Consider the following 16,553-nt stretch of genomic DNA (forward strand, 5'->3'; position numbering starts at 1 on the left):
TTCCTGCACAGGATCACCCACTCCTGTCCCCAGTCTGATTCCTACACCACTCCTGGGACCAAATAAACACTCAGCAACTTTAATGGCCTGCACCGATGCTCCTTGATGGGGGTGTGCAGGGGTGGGGGCTGGGAACCCAAGAGGGGCCCTCCAGGGGTGGGATCACACAAGGACGAGGACAGGGCTGCCCATCCTGGAAATACACACGGAAACTCACCCACCCACTCACCCACCCCTTCATCCATCCACCCTGTCACCAACCCACTCTCCCATTCACTTCTTCATCGGTTCATTCACTCAGCCCTCAAAGCTTCAGTTTCCTCATCTGAAAAAATCATGATAATGGTAATACCTACTGCATGTTTGCTCTGAGGAGTCAGTGAGAATTCACTTAGTTATTCATGAATTTTTCTGCTCCCTTGCCCATGATTTATGTAGATTTTCATACCCATATTTCCCTCCCTTCCTTTTTCCCCTTCCTTTCATCATCTGGGGTGCAGTTTCAGCCTCTGGTCAGGGAACTAAGATCTCAGAAGGCATGTGGCATCAGTGAGTCAGTTCAGTGGCTCAGTCGTGTCTGACTCTTTGGGACCCCATGGACCGCAGCCTGCCAGGCGTCCCTGTCCATCACCAACTCCCGAAGCCTACTCAAACTCATCTCCATCGAGTCAGTGATGCCATCCAACCATCTCATCCCCTGTCTTCCCCTTCTTCTTCCACCTTCAATCTTTCCCAGCATCAGGGTCTTTTCCAATGAGTCAGTTCTTCACATCAGGTGGCCAAAATGCCCGCCCCCCCAAAAAAAGACACAGCCAAGAGCCAGATCATATAGGTGCTAGGAGATAAACCTAAGGCGCTGGGATTGTGTGTACCTGCAGTGAGGACCCTCAGGAGGTTTTAGAGGGAAGTGGCATGGCTTAGTCTACTTTTAAGATTCCTCTGGCGCCTCTGTGGAGGAAGTGTTTTGGGGAGTGGTAGTGATGAGGATGAAAGGCAGTAAGTCTCCCTGGAGAAAGTCAGCATCTGGGGCTCCAGTGGGCTGAGAGACTAGAACCCCAGACGGACCCAGCCATCGCTTCCTTCCCAACGCCCAGGACTGTCCTCACCAGGCAGACAGACCCCCATTCAGTCCACCACTCGCCTGCTGACTTCATGTTACCCTTCCCACTTTACAGAGCGGGAAATAAGGGTAACTGACTTGTCTAAATTCATGCAGCTGGGGGAGGAGAGGAGGCAGAGAGCCAGCACTCCGTGGGTGCTGATCCCTGAGCTGAGTGGTGGGGATGATCTAGAGACGTGTCTCACTTAAGTCCCTGACCTTGTGGGACTCCCAGACAGGTCAACTCATTGCATCGAATTGCAAGGGGGATTCTTAACCACTGGGCCACCAGGGAAGCCATTACTGCAATTTTTAAATAGAAATCCAAACTCATACAAAAAATAAATCCAAGATGGAAAAATATTAAAAAATTAATGGCAGGATCTGATCCTTCACTTGGGCCTCTCTGCTCTAGTCTAATCCTGGCCCTGTTCTAATAAAACTTTATTTACAAAAGTAGACAGCCTGTGCTCATAGTTTGCCAATTTCATTTCTTAAACGACTGCATTTAAATAGCATTTTCTTCCTACAGGTACAATAGTTGTAACTAACCTTGAGACCATTGATAATAGTAAAATAAAATAGGAAGTGGTGAATTTTGAGTATGGTCGCTTTTATTTAATGTATTTTACTGAATTTAATTTTTAGTAATTAATTTAGTAAAACTAATTTTTAGTAATGATTGTGTATAACAACCAGGTCACAAAGTTCCCTAAAATTTAGCAACCAGGGGCCAGTGCTGGCTGGTCCCAGCACTTGGCTGTGTTTCCCACCTGGTAAGAGAAATCCTGGGTGGTAGGGCCAGGGTGAGAGGGAAAATGGGGACACAGAAGTGTACAGTTTGAGGTCTAGTTCACCTCAGTTTAACTTGGGTTTATCAAGATTCGGTTCCTCTGTCTAAATGTTGGATTGGTCCAGGCCTCCGGCTTCCAGAAATTTGGACCGCTCCAGACTCCGTCCCAGCCTCTCCTGGCCCCGCCCACTCGCCAGCTCTGTTGTCATGACGACCGCGTCCTCAAGCCCTCACGCCCGCAAGCCCGCAAGCCCGGTGGCCGTCGGTCAGCGCTTCCACTGGCCAGAAGTTCGCAGCCGGCAGGTCTCGCTCACTCTCATTGGCCAGTTGATCGCGGCGGTGCCAACCTGCACACTCCCATTGGCCGAATGATTGAAAAGGGCGGGGACTATGGGCAGCAGTTGAAGAGGACCCTTTGGACCTTAGCGCAGCCCCGAGCAGGGAGGGAGGGAGTGTCTCGGGTTATTTGGAAGGATAAAGGTGAGGCGGGTGTGGAAGGGGTGAGAAGTCGGGGCAGGTGCGAGGGGAAAGGGTGGGCAACGGAGACTCGATGTTTGGGGATTCCCAGGTTGTCCGGAGCGCACGGCGATGACTACGCCGGCAGGCTCGGGCACGGGCTTTGGCTCTGTGTCCTGGTGGGGCCTGTCCCCGGCAGTGGACCTGCAGGCTGAGGGTGAGTTCCCCGCTCAGGATCACAAATCTTGCGACGCAGCCGCTGCCTTCACAGCCAGGCAGACAGAGCGCTAACGTTCTCGGGGGCTCCAAGGGCGCCCCCCGCCCAGTGGGCAGCCTAGATGCCTCTGTGGACTCCGAGTTCCGGAACGCTTAGAGGCACAGCTCCGGTTGAAACCGAGGCCAGGGGTGCGAGTCCTGCTGAGGGTGGCTGCAGGGGACGCTCTCCAGGCCGCAAACTCCAGCCTGCTATCATCTTCTCAGGTCCTCCTGTGGATCCAGATTCGCAGGCCGAGAACCCCGAGCTAAATGTCCTGCTGTTGGGTTCAGTGGATGGGCGGCACTTGCTACGGACCTTGGCCCGGGCAGCTCTCTGGCCTCGAAGGAGGTTCCACGTGAGCTGGGATTATGGGGTCTTGGAAGGAGGAGGATGAAGATGAGAGTCCAATTTCCTGAGTCCTTGAGGGAGGAGGGAGCTGGGGACCCAGACTCCCTCCTGCGGAAGGATGGGTCTGGAGTTGGGGGCTCCTGGGTTGAAGTGGGGGAAAGTGTCTAAAGATGGGGCCTCCTGAGTAATGACGGAAAGGAGGGTTCTCAGTGCCCACGTTTCTGTGATCGAAAGAGCGGGACTGGTGCACAAGTCTCCGGGGTCCTGTGGAAGGAGGGGGCTGAGATTTTCGACTCCTGGGTCTGCTGGGAGCCAGGGACACAGATCTCAGAATTGTTCTTCCCTGCCCGTCCTTTTAGTTTTATGTGCTGGAGAATAATCTGGAAGCTGTAGCCCGACACATACTGATCTTCAGCCTAGCCCTGGAGGATCCTGAGAAGATGGGGCTGCAAGGTCAGCAGAGACCCAGGCCATCTGGCCCCCAGCCCCTTACCCCTCCCCGCAGGAGTTCTGGCATTCCAATGGTGAAATTAAGCACGTTGCACATTGTTCCCTGTTCTATCACTTGCCCACTCACTTGGTAGCCCTTACAGCCTCAGCTCTTCCTACCTTTGAAATGGGGCTAAAAAGAAGGCTTCTGAGAATCATTCAGAGAATTCCAGGAGATAATCCACATAAAACTGTCAGAACTGTGCTTAACACAGTGTAAGCATTCAAAACCTCCTGATGAGGGAGAAGCCCTAAAGAGATCCAGGGAGTTCCTGAGAGGTCATGAGTCCCCCGGATGTGGGGACCATTTGGCTGAGCTGAGCTCTGTCTTACCCAAAGCCTCCCTCAGGCTTGAGTCTCCCCTAGTGAGAGGTATGAACCCCAGGGAATCTGCCTGGAGGAGGCATCCTTGGAAGTGAGACTATAACGAGGAAAGGGGAGGAGGAGGATTTGAGTGGGAAATTGACTGTTTTCCAGTAATAAAAACTTCAGCTTGGTGCCTAGAGCCAATCGTTCCCCCCTAGACTCAGGCAGGCTGTGTTCAAATTCGACTCTGCTTGCTGTGTGACCTTGGGCTAGTGTCTATCCCTTTCAGGGCTTCTGTTTCTACATTTATAAAATGAAGATCCTAAAAGTTCTTCCACCATAGAATTCTTATAAGAGTTTAATGAAAAAAAAAAAAAAAGCATGGCGCCTGGCTTATGATATAGACTCCACACGTATTAGCGATTATTGTTACCATGATTAAGGATGTTAGGTGTCATTAACAGCCCAGGGCTTTCAGAAGACATTGCAGAGATTTCTTAATGCATCTTGTAAAGGCTCTTAAACTAGAACTTATCTAACCTAACTAAAAGTATATCGTTCTCTCTTATAAGGTTCTTAAACAACTAAGTTCAGTTCAGTTCAGTTCAGTTGCTCAGTCATGTCTGACTCTCTGCAACCCCATGAATCGCAGCACGCCAGGCCTCCCTGTACATCACCATCTCCCAGAGTTCACTCAGACTAACGTTCATCGAGTCCGTGATGCCATCCAGCCATCTCATCCTCAGTCATCCCCTTCTCCTCCTGCCCTCAATCCCTCCCAGCATCAGAGTCTTTTCCAATGAGTCAGCTCTTCGCATGAGGTGGCCAAAGTACTGGAGCTTCAGCTTTAGCATCATTCCTTCCAAAGAAATCCCAGGGTTGATCTCCCTCAGAATGGACTGGTTGGATCTCCTTGCAGTCCAAGGGACTCTCAAGAGTCTTCTCCAGCACCACAGTTCAAAAGCATCAATTCTTCGGCACTCAGCCTTCTTCACAGTCCAATTCTCACATCCATACATGACCACAGAAAAAACCATAGCCTTGACTAGACGGACCTTAGTTGGCAAACTAATGTCTCTACTTTTGAATATACTATCTAGGTTGGTCATAACTTTTCTTCCAAGGAGTAAGTGTCTTTTAATTTCATGGCTGCAGTAACCATCTGCAGTGATTTTGGAGCCCCAAAAAATAAAGTCTGACACTGTTTCTACTGTTTCCCCATCTATTTCCCATGAAGTGATGGGACCAGATGCCATGATCTTCATTTTCTGAATGTTGAGCTTTAAGCCAACTTTTTCGCTCTCCTCTTTCACTTTCATCAAGAGGCTTTTTAGCTCCTCTTCACTTTCTGCCATAAGGGTAGTGTCATCTGCATATCTGAGGTTATTGATATTTCTGCCGGCAATCTTGACTCCAGCTTGTGTTTCTTCCAGTCCAGCGTTTCTCATGATGTACTCTGCATAGAAGTTAAATAACCAGGGTGACAGTATACAGCCTTGACGTACTCCTTTTCCTATTTGGAACCAGTCTGTTGTTCCATGTCCAGTTCTAACTGTTGCTTCCTGACCTGCTGCTACTAAGTCGCTTCAGTCGTGTCCGACTCTGTGCGACCCCATAGACGGCAGCCCACCAAGCTCCCCCATCCCTGGGATTCTCCAGGCAAGAACACTGGAGTGGGTTGCCATTTCCTTCTTCAATGCATGAAAGTGAAAAGTGAAAGTGAAGTCGCTCAGTTGTGTCTGACTCTTAGTGACCCCATGGACTGCAGCCCACCAGGCTATTCTGTCCATGGGATTTTCCAGGCAAGAGGACTGGAGTGGGGTGCCATTGCCTTCTCCGGTCTTAGTCGTGTCCAACTGTTTGCAACGCTATGGACTGTAGCCTGCCAGTCTCCTGTGTCTGTGAGATTTCCCAAGCAAGAATATTGGAGGCGTTTGCCATTCCCTTCTCCAGGGGATCTTCCTGATCCAGGGATCGAACCCTGGTCTCCTGCATTAGCAGGCAGATTCTTTCCTGCTGAGCCACCGGGAAGCCCTAGTTCTGTCTTACAAGATTCTGCTAAGACACACAAATCTTCATCTCCATCTCTATATAACCTTTCCTTTTTTTTTTTTTTTTTAACCTTTCCTTTCGTAAGGCAAGAGAAACTTAAGCAGGAAATTCAGGATTGGGGTTACCTGCGGGGCGGGGGCGTAGGAATAGGCGAGGAGACCCAGGTGAGGTGCGAGTTACTCTTCATGTTTTAGCTTTTGGGATGGGTGGGGAACTTGCCTGGGTTCGGCATGTTCATTACACTACTGTGGGAGAACACCATCTCTATAAACTGGTGTCGCCGTCACGGGTCTCACGTGTGGACTCACCCCTCTTCTCCCTCCATTATTTTCTCCCTACTCCCCGCAGAGAGGAGCGAGACCTTCCTGGAGGTGTGGGGGAACGCGTTGCTGCGCCCCCCGGTGGCCGCCTTCGTGCGCGCCCAGGCCGGCCGCCTGGCTCACCTGGTGCCGGAGCCCGACCGCCTGGCGGAGCAGCTGCCCTGGCTCAGCCTGGGCTCCCTCAAGGTGCCTCCGCGTGGCCTCCGACCGTCCCCGCCGGGGACCCGGGTGGCGGCCGGGTTGTCCAACAGGGTCTGCGTGGATGGAGCGGCCTGAGGGCTCCCCGGCTCCCACCGGGCCAAATGGCCCAGGGGCTGGCCTCTGCTCTCGGAGCCTCGGTCCCTTCAGCGGAGAGCTGCGAGAATCGTTCCCCACGCCCCGCTGGGGAAGGGAGGGTCGGGGGGAGACGCCACGGTCCCTGCAGCCCCCTCTCCCTCGTTCTCCCCCACACCGGCCTGGCCGCGCAGTTCCGCGAACGCGACGCCCTGGAGGCCGTGTTCCGTTTCTGGGCCGGAGGGGAGAAGGGGCCGGAGGCTTTCCCCATGAGCCGCCTGTGGGACTCGAGGCTGCGCCAGTACCTGGGCTCCCGGTACGACGCGCGGCACGGCGTCAGCGACTGGGACCTGCATATGAAGCTTCACGACCGTGGGGTGAGGGCTGGGGGCCCCGGGGTGGAGGAGGCGGGGCTGGGGTCCCGGCCCCGGGGGTGGAGGAGGCGGGGCTGGGGTCCCCTGTCCTGGGGGAGGAGGAGGAAGGGCTGGGGTCCCGGTCCTGGGGGTGGAGGAAGCGAGGCTGGCGTCTCGGGTCCCGGGGGTGGAGGAGGCGGGGCTGGGGCCGGTAAGTTTCACAGAGGCCTCTTTCCTCGCTCCCCACTCTTTTCAGGCCCGAGTCATCCATACCCGCGAGTTCAGGCGCTGGAGGGACACGGGCGTTGCCTTTGAACTCAGAGACTCCAGCGCCTATCATGTGCCCAACCGGACCTTGGCGTCAGGTCGCCTCCTGAGCCACGTGCGTGCGCCCTGGCTGCTGCTGATTCTCGCGGCTGGGGTGCCCCAGAATCCGAGTTCCCCAACATTATCCTCTCTCCCTGCTTTCCCAGCGCGGGGAGCGCGTGGCAGCGCGCGGGTATTGGGGGGACATCGCCACGGGGCCCTTCGTGGCCTTCGGCATCGAAGCGGACGACGAGACCCTCCTGAGGACCAGCAACGGGCAACCAGTCAAGGTTTGAGGCTGGAGGTGCTGGGGGCCCGAGAAGGTACGCGAGGCCCCGCCCTGTCGCCCGGGCCCCGCCCCCGCCCCCGCCTCCAGCCGCCCCACCCGCCGCCCGGGCCCCGCCCCTTGCTACATCCACGTGACAGCCCCACCCCCTCTACTTCCCAGGCCCGGTCTGGAAATCTAAGTGCGTCCGCCAGATACCTGCTCTGGGGGTGGGGGCGTGGGAAGGGGAGCGTTCTCTAGGCCCCTCCGTGCCACCGCGGCCCTGCGGTCCTAGCTCAGCGTCTGGCCACGCCCCTTCCACCCCCAAAGACCGCATGCGAGATCACCGAGCACAACGTGGCGGAGCTCTTCCGAGAGATGGCCGCCTGGGGGCACCCGAGAGCCGCCGAGGGGGACCCGGAGCAGGTGCAGGGCGGCGCGGAGGGAAGCCCGGAGCCCGGTAAGCCGCGGGCCCGGGCTGTTCCCTTGAGGTGGCAAGCGGGGCTCGGGCGCTCACATCTGGGGGAGAGCGGGACCCGGACCCTCGTCCCAGGCTTCAGACTCCGGGTATTTGAAGTACAAGTATGGACCGGTACGGTGTCTAAAGCCTGGACAAGTGACCTCCCCTTCCCAACATCCTGTCTGTTTTTCACTCTTCTCTTTGAATTTCTCTCCCTTTTCCAACTCTGGACACCGTCCTTACCATTCTGAATTCCATTAGCAGAATTAGCAGAATTGTGATCCCACGTGCAGATATTCAGGAGGCTGAGAACATTTTAACGAGGTTCTACGTTTCAGACTATACAGCTGGAGAACCCCCCGACCCCAAATCTGGTCGTGCCTCCGTCTACCCATTACCTAGGTTGGCCCTCCCGGGTGAATTAATGACTTGCGTGGCCATGGGTCACCCACTCTCTTTTCTTCTCGTGAATCTCAGTTGCCTAGTCTGTAAAATGGGTTTCTGCCTGCCAGACCAGTCTTCCCAGAATTTTCCAGGGATCTACCCAAGAGAAAGGAAGACAAAAGGCCTGAAGACGGACGAGGAGAGTCATCTCCAAGCTTCGAGTGTCTGCCTAACCCTGCTAGTCTTCCCTTCCTCGGCAGCCCCTGCCCTGGAGCCCTTCACTGTCCACTTCCTGCCCCTTGATTCTGCCCACACCCTCCACCACAAGAGCTGCTACAAGGGACAGTTCCAGCTCCTCTACGTGGCCTGTGGGTAAGAGGACCTGGGAGGCGCCCAGATCTTCCTCACCCAACCCCTCCTCCCTCAGACCCAGGAATCTAGGCCCCCAGATCCTCCTCAATCAGTGTCCAGGTCCCCAGCCTCCCTTCTTCTCTCAGAACCTCAAAGTCCGAGCCTCAGCCTTCCCCTTTTCTCTCCACAGGATGGTCCATCTTCTCAGCCCAGAGCTGGGGGCCTGTGTGGCCCCCAGAGGACGCCTGATTGTCGAATTAGCCCAGTGAGCCAGCAGAGGGCAGGGCGGGCAACTTCCAGGCCGGGGGCGGAAAGCGGGGCCCCCTAACCCGCTGCTTCCTGGTTCCAGGTTCCTAGTGGACCTGCGGCAGGAGCAGCTGCAGGCATTCTCCAGCCGGGTCAGGGAGCTAGCACAAGCGGCTGGATTCGCCCCACAGTTGGGGGGCAAGCCCTCGGACACCTTCGCGCGCTTCTACAAGGCCGGGGACTCAGCTCCCGGCCACCACGAGGACCAGGCTGTGGAATCTGGGACTCCGCCCCCTGAAGTCCTGGCCCCGCCCCTTGAGGCAACCGACTGGCCCTCTGAGCACCGGACCCAGCCCCTTGAACCGGAGACCCCACCCTCTGAACCCCTCAAACTGACCTCAGAGTCTCAGGCTTCACTCTTGGAGGCTTCAGTTCCGCCCACAGGGAGTCAGGACCCCAAATCAGAGAATCAGAATGTTCCTCCAGAGACCAAGTCCCCCATCCCCGACCTATAAACTCCGGTCATAGAAGGAGAACGCGCCTCTGGAATACTCTCAGCAGTCTCACTCGGCGCCAGCGGTGTCGCTAGCATTTCGGATTCCATTCCTGGGATTCTATATTTATTCCTAGAATTCTAGACTGTTCTCTTGAGTTCTGCCTTTCACTCCCAGACTCTGAAAACAGCCTGGAGATCTAGCCCTGGGGCTCTGCTCAGGCCCTCTGCGTGGTCCCCTCGTCTCCAGGCGTCCCATTCCTAACTGGGGGCTGGGGTGTCGCCTCTCACAGGCTGGTCTACCCTCAGGTGGGCCAAGTAAAGACAGCCAAGAACTCTTCTCCAGGTGTCTGTGTCTTTCCTGCCCTCAGTCTGTCTCCAAGAATGGGAGAGGGAGGGGGTGTGGGGGGGCGGTGAGCAAGAGGTGAATTTTTATGTGCTACCTGCTGAAGCATATTAGAAAGCAGAGACATTACTTGGCCAACAAAGGTCTGTCTAGTTAAGGCTATGGTTTTTCCAGTAGTCATGTATGGATGTGAGAGTTGGACTATAAAGAAAGCTGAGTGCTGAAGAATTGATGCTTTTGAACTGTGATATTGGAGAAGACTCTTGGGAGTCCCTTGGGTTGCAACCAGTCCATCCTAAAGGAAATCAGTCCTGAATATTCACTGAAAGGATTGATGTTGAAGCTGAAACTCCAATACTTTGGCCACCTGATGTGAAGAGCTGACTCATTTGAAAAGATCCTGATGCTGTGAAAAATTGCAGGTGGGAGGAGAAGGGGACGACAGAGGATGAGATGGTTGGATGGCATCACCAACTCAAGGGGCATGAGTTGAGTAAACTCCGGGAGTTGGTGATGGACTGGTGTGCTGCAGTCCATGGGGTCGCAAAGAGTTGGACACGACTGAGTGAATGAACTGCTGAAAGCCTGGGCACCCCACACCTGTATCCTCAAGTGAATCAGCAAACTGTACTGATTGGGTAACAGGTTTGGGGCACTGAGACTGAGCATAACACGGTGAGGAAGTTCCAGCCCTCAAGGAGACTGCAGTTTAGCGAAGGGGCAGGGCCTAGACTCCTGGGTCTGAGGGAGGAGGGGTGCAGGGCCTGGACCCCCAGGTCTGAGGGAGGAGGGGTGGGGGGCCTGGACCCCCGGGTCTGAGGGAGGAGGGGTGGGGGCCTGGACCCCCGGGTCTGAAGGAGGAGGGGTGGGGGGCCTGGACCCCCGGGTCTGAGGGAGGAGGGGTGGGGGGCCTGGACCCCCGGGTCTGAGGGAGGAAGGGTGGGGGGCCTGGACCCCCAGGTCTGAGGGAGGAAGGGTGGGGGGCCTGGACCCCCAGGTTTGAGGGAGGAGGGGTGGGGAGCCTGGACCCCCGGGTCTGAAGGAGGAGGGGTGGGGGGCCTGGACCCCCAGGTCTGAGGCAGGAGGGGTGGGGGGCCTGGACCCCCGGGTCTGAGGGAGGAGGGGTGGGGGCCTGGACCCCCAGGTCTGAGGCAGGAGGGGTGGGGGCCTGGATCCCTGGGTCTGAAGGAGGAGGGGTGGGGGCCTGGACCCCCAGGTCTGAGGGAGGAGGGGTGGGGGGCCTGGACCCCCGGGTCTGAAGGAGGAGGGGTGGGGGGCCTGGACCCCTGGATTTGAGGGAGAAGGGGCTGGATTCCCAGGCCACCAAGGTGAAGGGGTGATCCAGCTGGAGCATGGCCCGCCCCACCCCTCACGCGCCCCGTTATCTCGAATCCTGGGCAGGGGGAGGAGGGGGCAGCAGTATATTTAGTCTCCGTCCTCGCCCTTTATCTCAGTGTCCTCAGTGAGGTTTGAGCAGACCCGACGAGACAAGTCCCAGGGACTTTCAAGGTCACTCCGGACGCTCCCTCCCTGACCCTCCAAGAGCTCCTTGCCCCCAGGGTTCTGCCTCCCTCAGCTCCTGGCCTGAGACCCAGCATGGCGGACCGGTGAGTGAGGACTGGTAACCTGGGCTCTTGAGGCTGGAGGCGGGTGGGGGATTATCTCCCGGGTCCCTGTGAGGAGTGAGAGTTGCGAGCCTGGACTCCACTCTGAGAAGGGAGGTAAGGACAGGAAACCCGGGTGTCCGAATGAGGTGAGTTTGGGACTCCAACCCCTAGGAGCCGAGAATGGGGAGCTGGTAGGCCGGAACTGGGGTCAGAAGGGCCTATGGGGTCCCTTGGGACACGGACTAGACAGGACCCAGGCCCACCAGTAACCCACTTTCTTGGTTTCTCTCCCTCCAGGAGCGGCAGCAGTACGGTGAGAGCGGGCTTGGGCTGGCCCCGCGTGCCCGGGGAGGGGGCTGCGGGAAGGGCTCTGGGGAGAGAGACTGCAGCCCTGGAAGACGGCACGGAGACGGGTTGGGGAGGGGGGGGGTCCCCGTGGTGACTCAGCTCCGTTCCCCCAACCCCAGGCGGGGGACACGGTCCCCGCGCCCCCTCCTGTCCGACGCCGCTCGTCAGCCAACTACCGCGCCTACGCCACGGAGCCGCACGCCAAGGTGAGGTCGGGGGGCCAGCGAGGGCGCGGGGCCGGTCGGGGGGTGCCTCGCAGGGTTTAGATTCAGGTTCTTAGGGCACTGGCGTCCTGGGGGGGCGGGGCGGAGCCAGGGCCCTAATTGGACTTTGGTTGTGGGAGGAGCCCAAGAGGAGTAAGGCCTTTATGGGACGGGCTTAGCAGAGAGCCGACGTCTGATTGGTGCGAGCTTGCCTATGGGCGGAGTCCCGCCGACTCTGCACCTGAGAACGCTTAGAGACGGTGGGCGGAGCCTAGCTATAGGCCCCAGATTGGTGGATGGGGATGAGGGGCGTGGCTTCCCGCGGGCTGGAGTTGGAGGAGGGACTTGACTTGAGGGGGCGGGATGCTGATACTCCTCCCGCCGTCCTCCTTCGGATCTTCCTCCCTCATCCTTCCTTGCTGTCTTACCCCGGCAGAAAAAGTCTAAGATCTCTGCCTCGAGAAAACTGCAGCTGAAGGTACGGATGAGCCCGCGGAAAAGCTAGGTGTCTTCAGGTGGCGGGTCTTGGACGTTGGGGTGGGGCTTCGGGTGAGCGACTGGGCGGGGCCTGGAAAGTTTGGAGGCGGGATGGCCCTGCCAGGGAGGGCTGGGGCCCGGGAATGATGGACATCAACCTGGAGGAGGCAGGTCTCTGGAAGCCGGCCTGGGATTAGAGGGCGGGGCCGGGTGAGGGTGACTACCCCGCAGCGTCCTCATCCCAGTACTGGGCCGCGCTTCCCGGCACCCCCTCCCTAGACCCTGATGCTGCAGATTGCGAAGCAGGAACTGGAGCGGGAGGCCGAGGAGCGTCGAGGAGAGAAGGGGCGCGCTCTGAGCACACGGTGCCAGCCCCTGGAGTTGGCCGGGCTGGGCTTCGCGGAGCTCCAGGTACTGGTTCTAACCAGGGACTCCAGCCCGGCCTAGGCTCCCAGGTTCCTAGTGTCCGATCTTGCGTCCCTTGGGACTCAGGGGTATACTTACGATGCCCCCACTCTTCTGCTCAGGACCTTCGGGCCCAATTTGCCAATTCTCACCCTTAGGAGTTCAGAAATGTGGCCCCCAGCTGCCTACAACCTCAAAACGCAGAGACTGGTTCCTCCAGCCCAACTCCAGTCCAGATTCTCAGAACCTCTGACTTTAGAACCTCTAAAGTTCCCCAGGGTCTGACTTCAGCCTACTCCTCCAGGTCCCCAACCCCTCCTCCTTCAGACCCAGGAGTCCAAACCCTGGGGTTTCTCCTCACTACACACACCGCATTCCTCCACCAGGACTTGTGCCGAGAGCTCCACGCCCGAGTGGACAAGGTGGATGAGGAGAGATACGATGTGGAGGCGAAAGTCACTAAGAACATCACTGAGGTGGGAGGCACTGGGCAGCCTGGGTCCCTTCGGGGTAGTGTGGGATGCCTCAGGCTCTGGTCTCAGCCTGGCCCCTTGCAGCTGCTTACAGCTGCAGACACCAGGAGACGCAGGACAACTCTGTGAACCTGGCAGGGAGGGGCCAGAAGGATGAGCACAATAGAGTCAGGGATGATCACAAAAGCCAGGAGGGGACAAAGCAGGAAATATGTTTGTGAACATTTGTGGCTGGAGCCTCAAGTGTTGGTAAGTCAGCTCAAGTGTGGGCCAGGGACCTGTGAGATGCCTGTAACTGGACTGGGATGTGTCGGTGGCTTTCAGAGATGAGGCCAAGGCAAATTGGGTATCCAATTACATGATGGGGAGCTTGGATTTCATCCTGAAGGTGGTAGAAGCCTGAACTAGGGAGAGCCTGGCTAGGGATAGGAGAGAAGTGTAGGGTGGAGAAGTGAGGTAAGCAGGAAGAGGAGGGGGGTCTCCACCTCCCTTTATGGCTTCACCCAGATCGCAGATCTGAACCAGAAGATCTTTGACCTTCGGGGCAAGTTTAAGCGGCCCACTCTGCGTAGAGTGCGGATCTCTGCAGATGCTATGATGCAGGCACTGCTGGGCGCCAGGGCTAAGGAGACCTTGGACCTGCGGGCCCACCTCAAGCAGGTGAAGAAGGAGGACACGGAGAAGGTGAGTGTGGCTCAGTCCAGGAAAGGGGGTGCTTAGGGGAGCAGGTAGTGGGCAGCAATCCTAGGACCCAGCCTGAGGGCAGGTGATATTTGGAGTTGTGGGGAGAAGTATCTGGTAAGGGTCCTCCACAGGAAGTCTAAGAGGGGCACAGGAAATGCAAGAGTAAGATAGGATGTAGAAGAGAAAGGGAGTGCATTAGGGAGAATGGAAGTGGCGAAGAAGCAGGAGGTACATGAGGGAGACAGTAAGTCCAAGAGGGAGACAGGAAGTACATGAGTGAGAGAGGAAGTGCATGAGGGAGACAGGAAGTGCAGGAGGGAGACAGGAAGTGCATGAGGGAGACAGGAAGTACATGAGTGAGAGGAAGTGCAGGTCGGTCACAGGAAGTGCAGGAGGGAGACAGGAAGTCCAAGAGGTAGACAGGAAGTACATGAGTGAGAGAGGAAGTGCAGGAGGGAGACAGGAAGTGCATGAGGGAGACAGGAAGTACATGAGTGAGAGAGGAAGTACAGGAGGGAGACAGGAAGTGCAGGAGGGAGAGGAAGTGCAGGTGGGTGACAGGAAGTGAAGGAGGGAGACAGGAAGTGGGGCATATTGGAAAGGATTGTCTGAGAGGACAAGAAGTATTCCAGAACCAGACCCTGGAATGGGCATCTGGAACAAGTGACCCAGCAGGCGGGAGGGCAAGTGGAGGCTACCAGGAAGACACGCTAACCTCTGACCCACCCCCTCAGGAAAACCGAGAGGTAGGAGACTGGCGCAAGAACATCGACGCGTTGAGTGGAATGGAAGGCCGCAAGAAGAAGTTTGAGGGCTGAGCTGACTGCCCACTGCCCTGACCCTGGCCTCGAGGATGACCCTGAGGAATAAAGCTTCTCTCTGAGCTGGGGGTGGCTGTATGTCTACTCCTGGGGGCAGAGCGGGCGGTTAGGTGTGAGAGAGGCTGGAGAAATCGGGGCAGGAGTGGTACCAGAGCACAGCAGGAGCAGAGTTGGGTCTCCACGTGGGACGACACAGAGGTGCCGAGACCAAGGAGACCAAGGCCCGGAGACAGATACCCGGAGGCACAGACAGATGGAGTCAGCAGCACAGCCAGAGAGAGGCAGGCAGAGCCCCAAAGGCACAGGGGAAACAGATGCACAGGAAGAAGCGCACAGAAAGAGGGGATAGAGAGACAGATATACACAGTGAGACAGAGATGGGCTTACCTCGAAAGAGAGAAATAAGGACCCACAGAGAGATGCAAAGAGGCCACACACATACACGCACGCACAAGAGCTGGGAAGCTAAAGACAGACACACAGCTGAAGACACAAGGGGCTTCCCTGCTGGTCCAGTGGCTAACACGCTGTGCCCTCAATGAAGAGGGTGCAGTTCAATCCCTGGTCAGGGGACTAGATCAGGGGACTCAGGGCAGTCATACACATAAATTAAAAGAAGAGGAAGAAAGGAGCTGAGTCACGGACAAGCACAGAGAGACCTGTGGGACACAGACACCCCCAGATGGACACAGACACCCCCAGACACAGGCTGGAGTGCAGAGACACCCCCAGACGGACACACACCCACAGACACAGGCTGGAGTGCAGAGACACCCAGAGACGGACACAGACACCCCCAGACACAGGCTGGAGTGCAGAGACACCCCCAGACGGACACAGACACCCACAGACGGACACAGACACCCCCAGACACAGGCTGGAGTGCAGAGACACCCACAGACGGACACAGACACCCCCAGACACAGGCTGGAGTGCAGAGACACCCACAGACGGACACAGAGAGGCTGGAGTGCAGAGACACCCAGAGAAACGCAGAGAGAAGAACCGGCAGACCGAGTGAAGAATTCAGAGACACAGAGGTGCGAAGAGAGGCGGAAGAGAGCCCCAGAGTCAACCCCCGAGAAACAGGGAGACAGAGGCACTTCGAAGCCCAGAGGAACCCCTAGAGTTCAAGGTCGCGGCTCGCCTGGGAAAGGGGAGGGGGATACCAAAAAAGATCAGTGTCAGATGGAGGTGGGGGGGTGAGGTCCCGCCGAGTCGGGCACCGCCCTCCCCCACCCCCTCACACACCTGCTGCCCCGCTTTAGCGCCTGTTGTCACCAGTGTGGAATCCCGGTGGCAGACAAAGGGATGGGGGTGGGGAGGGGGGACAGAGGTGGGGAAAAGCTGAGACGGACCCACACAGACCAACATAGATGGAGAGTCACGGAGACAGAGAGACAGACAAGAAACTGTGTATGTGAGGTGACTGCCCAGAGAGAGACAGAAAGGGCCCCTTTCATGGAGGAGTAAAATCTCCCTTGGACCCCTTTCGTCAATGAACCTCCTCCAAGGACCGACTGTAGGGCTGAGGCCAGCGGCTTCAGAGCACGGGGTGCCGGGGCCTGGGGAGGTGGGGAGTCCGAGGATGACCTGACCCAGCCCGGAGTTCCTGGACAATGCTTTTGGGATGAGGGAGAGGCCTTGGAACGGCCAGGAGGTGCCTGGAACCCTAAAGTGGAGCCAAAGCGGGGGGGTGGGGGTGGGGGCGGGCAGGGCCACCTCAGAGCTGGGCTGAGACTTTGAGGAAAGGAATCCTCTCCCCCTTCCCCCTCCCTGGGGCGGGGCTCAACCTCTGGCTATAAACCGGGGTGCTTCAGCCTGCACAGCAAGATTTCTCCCCACCACTCTCTCACACCTCTGCTGACCCAGACTCAGGTAACAGGGCCCCGCGATCTCCAGGGGTGTCCTCGGGGGAGGGGGCAGAGGGATGGGAGAC

General features: G+C 57.2%; 2 protein-coding genes across 2 annotated transcripts; both read left to right on the top strand.

Annotated features, from left to right (window-relative positions):
• Positions 1-2,260: 2,260 nt before the first annotated feature.
• DNAAF3 (dynein axonemal assembly factor 3) lies at positions 2,261-9,272 on the top strand. The gene is made up of 11 exons (XM_052656613.1): positions 2,261-2,372; positions 2,829-2,959; positions 3,312-3,405; positions 6,148-6,305; positions 6,587-6,769; positions 7,002-7,127; positions 7,219-7,341; positions 7,647-7,776; positions 8,421-8,532; positions 8,702-8,776; positions 8,861-9,272. The coding sequence occupies exons 1-11, from the start codon at positions 2,261-2,263 to the stop codon at positions 9,270-9,272; spliced, it is 1,656 nt and encodes a 551-aa protein (XP_052512573.1).
• Positions 9,273-11,069: 1,797 nt separating this feature from the next.
• TNNI3 (troponin I3, cardiac type) lies at positions 11,070-14,611 on the top strand. The gene is made up of 8 exons (XM_052656014.1): positions 11,070-11,203; positions 11,501-11,516; positions 11,671-11,757; positions 12,191-12,232; positions 12,511-12,642; positions 13,023-13,112; positions 13,617-13,793; positions 14,528-14,611. Exons 1-8 carry the CDS (start codon positions 11,193-11,195, stop codon positions 14,609-14,611), a joined length of 639 nt encoding a protein of 212 aa, XP_052511974.1. The 5' UTR covers positions 11,070-11,192.
• Positions 14,612-16,553: the final 1,942 nt, after the last annotated feature.

This window comes from Budorcas taxicolor, chromosome 18, assembly GCF_023091745.1.
Source record: "Budorcas taxicolor isolate Tak-1 chromosome 18, Takin1.1, whole genome shotgun sequence".
Lineage (NCBI taxonomy): Eukaryota > Metazoa > Chordata > Mammalia > Artiodactyla > Bovidae > Budorcas > Budorcas taxicolor.

What these genes read in the sequence shown, in the direction of transcription:
- DNAAF3 (XM_052656613.1), top strand. Translation starts at nt 2,261, where the DNA reads ATGATTGAAAAGGGCGGGGACTATGGGCAGCAGTTGAAGAGGACCCTT. An exon ending in GGCCTCGAAGGAGGTTCCAC is followed by an intron (nt 2,960 to 3,311) that starts GTGAGCTGGGAT and finishes CCGTCCTTTTAG; the next exon opens with TTTTATGTGCTGGAGAATAA. An exon ending in GGAGGGAAGCCCGGAGCCCG is followed by an intron (nt 7,777 to 8,420) that starts GTAAGCCGCGGG and finishes CTTCCTCGGCAG; the next exon opens with CCCCTGCCCTGGAGCCCTTC.
- TNNI3 (XM_052656014.1), top strand. An exon ending in CGAGAAAACTGCAGCTGAAG is followed by an intron (nt 12,233 to 12,510) that starts GTACGGATGAGC and finishes CCCCCTCCCTAG; the next exon opens with ACCCTGATGCTGCAGATTGC. An exon ending in AGAAGGAGGACACGGAGAAG is followed by an intron (nt 13,794 to 14,527) that starts GTGAGTGTGGCT and finishes CCACCCCCTCAG; the next exon opens with GAAAACCGAGAGGTAGGAGA.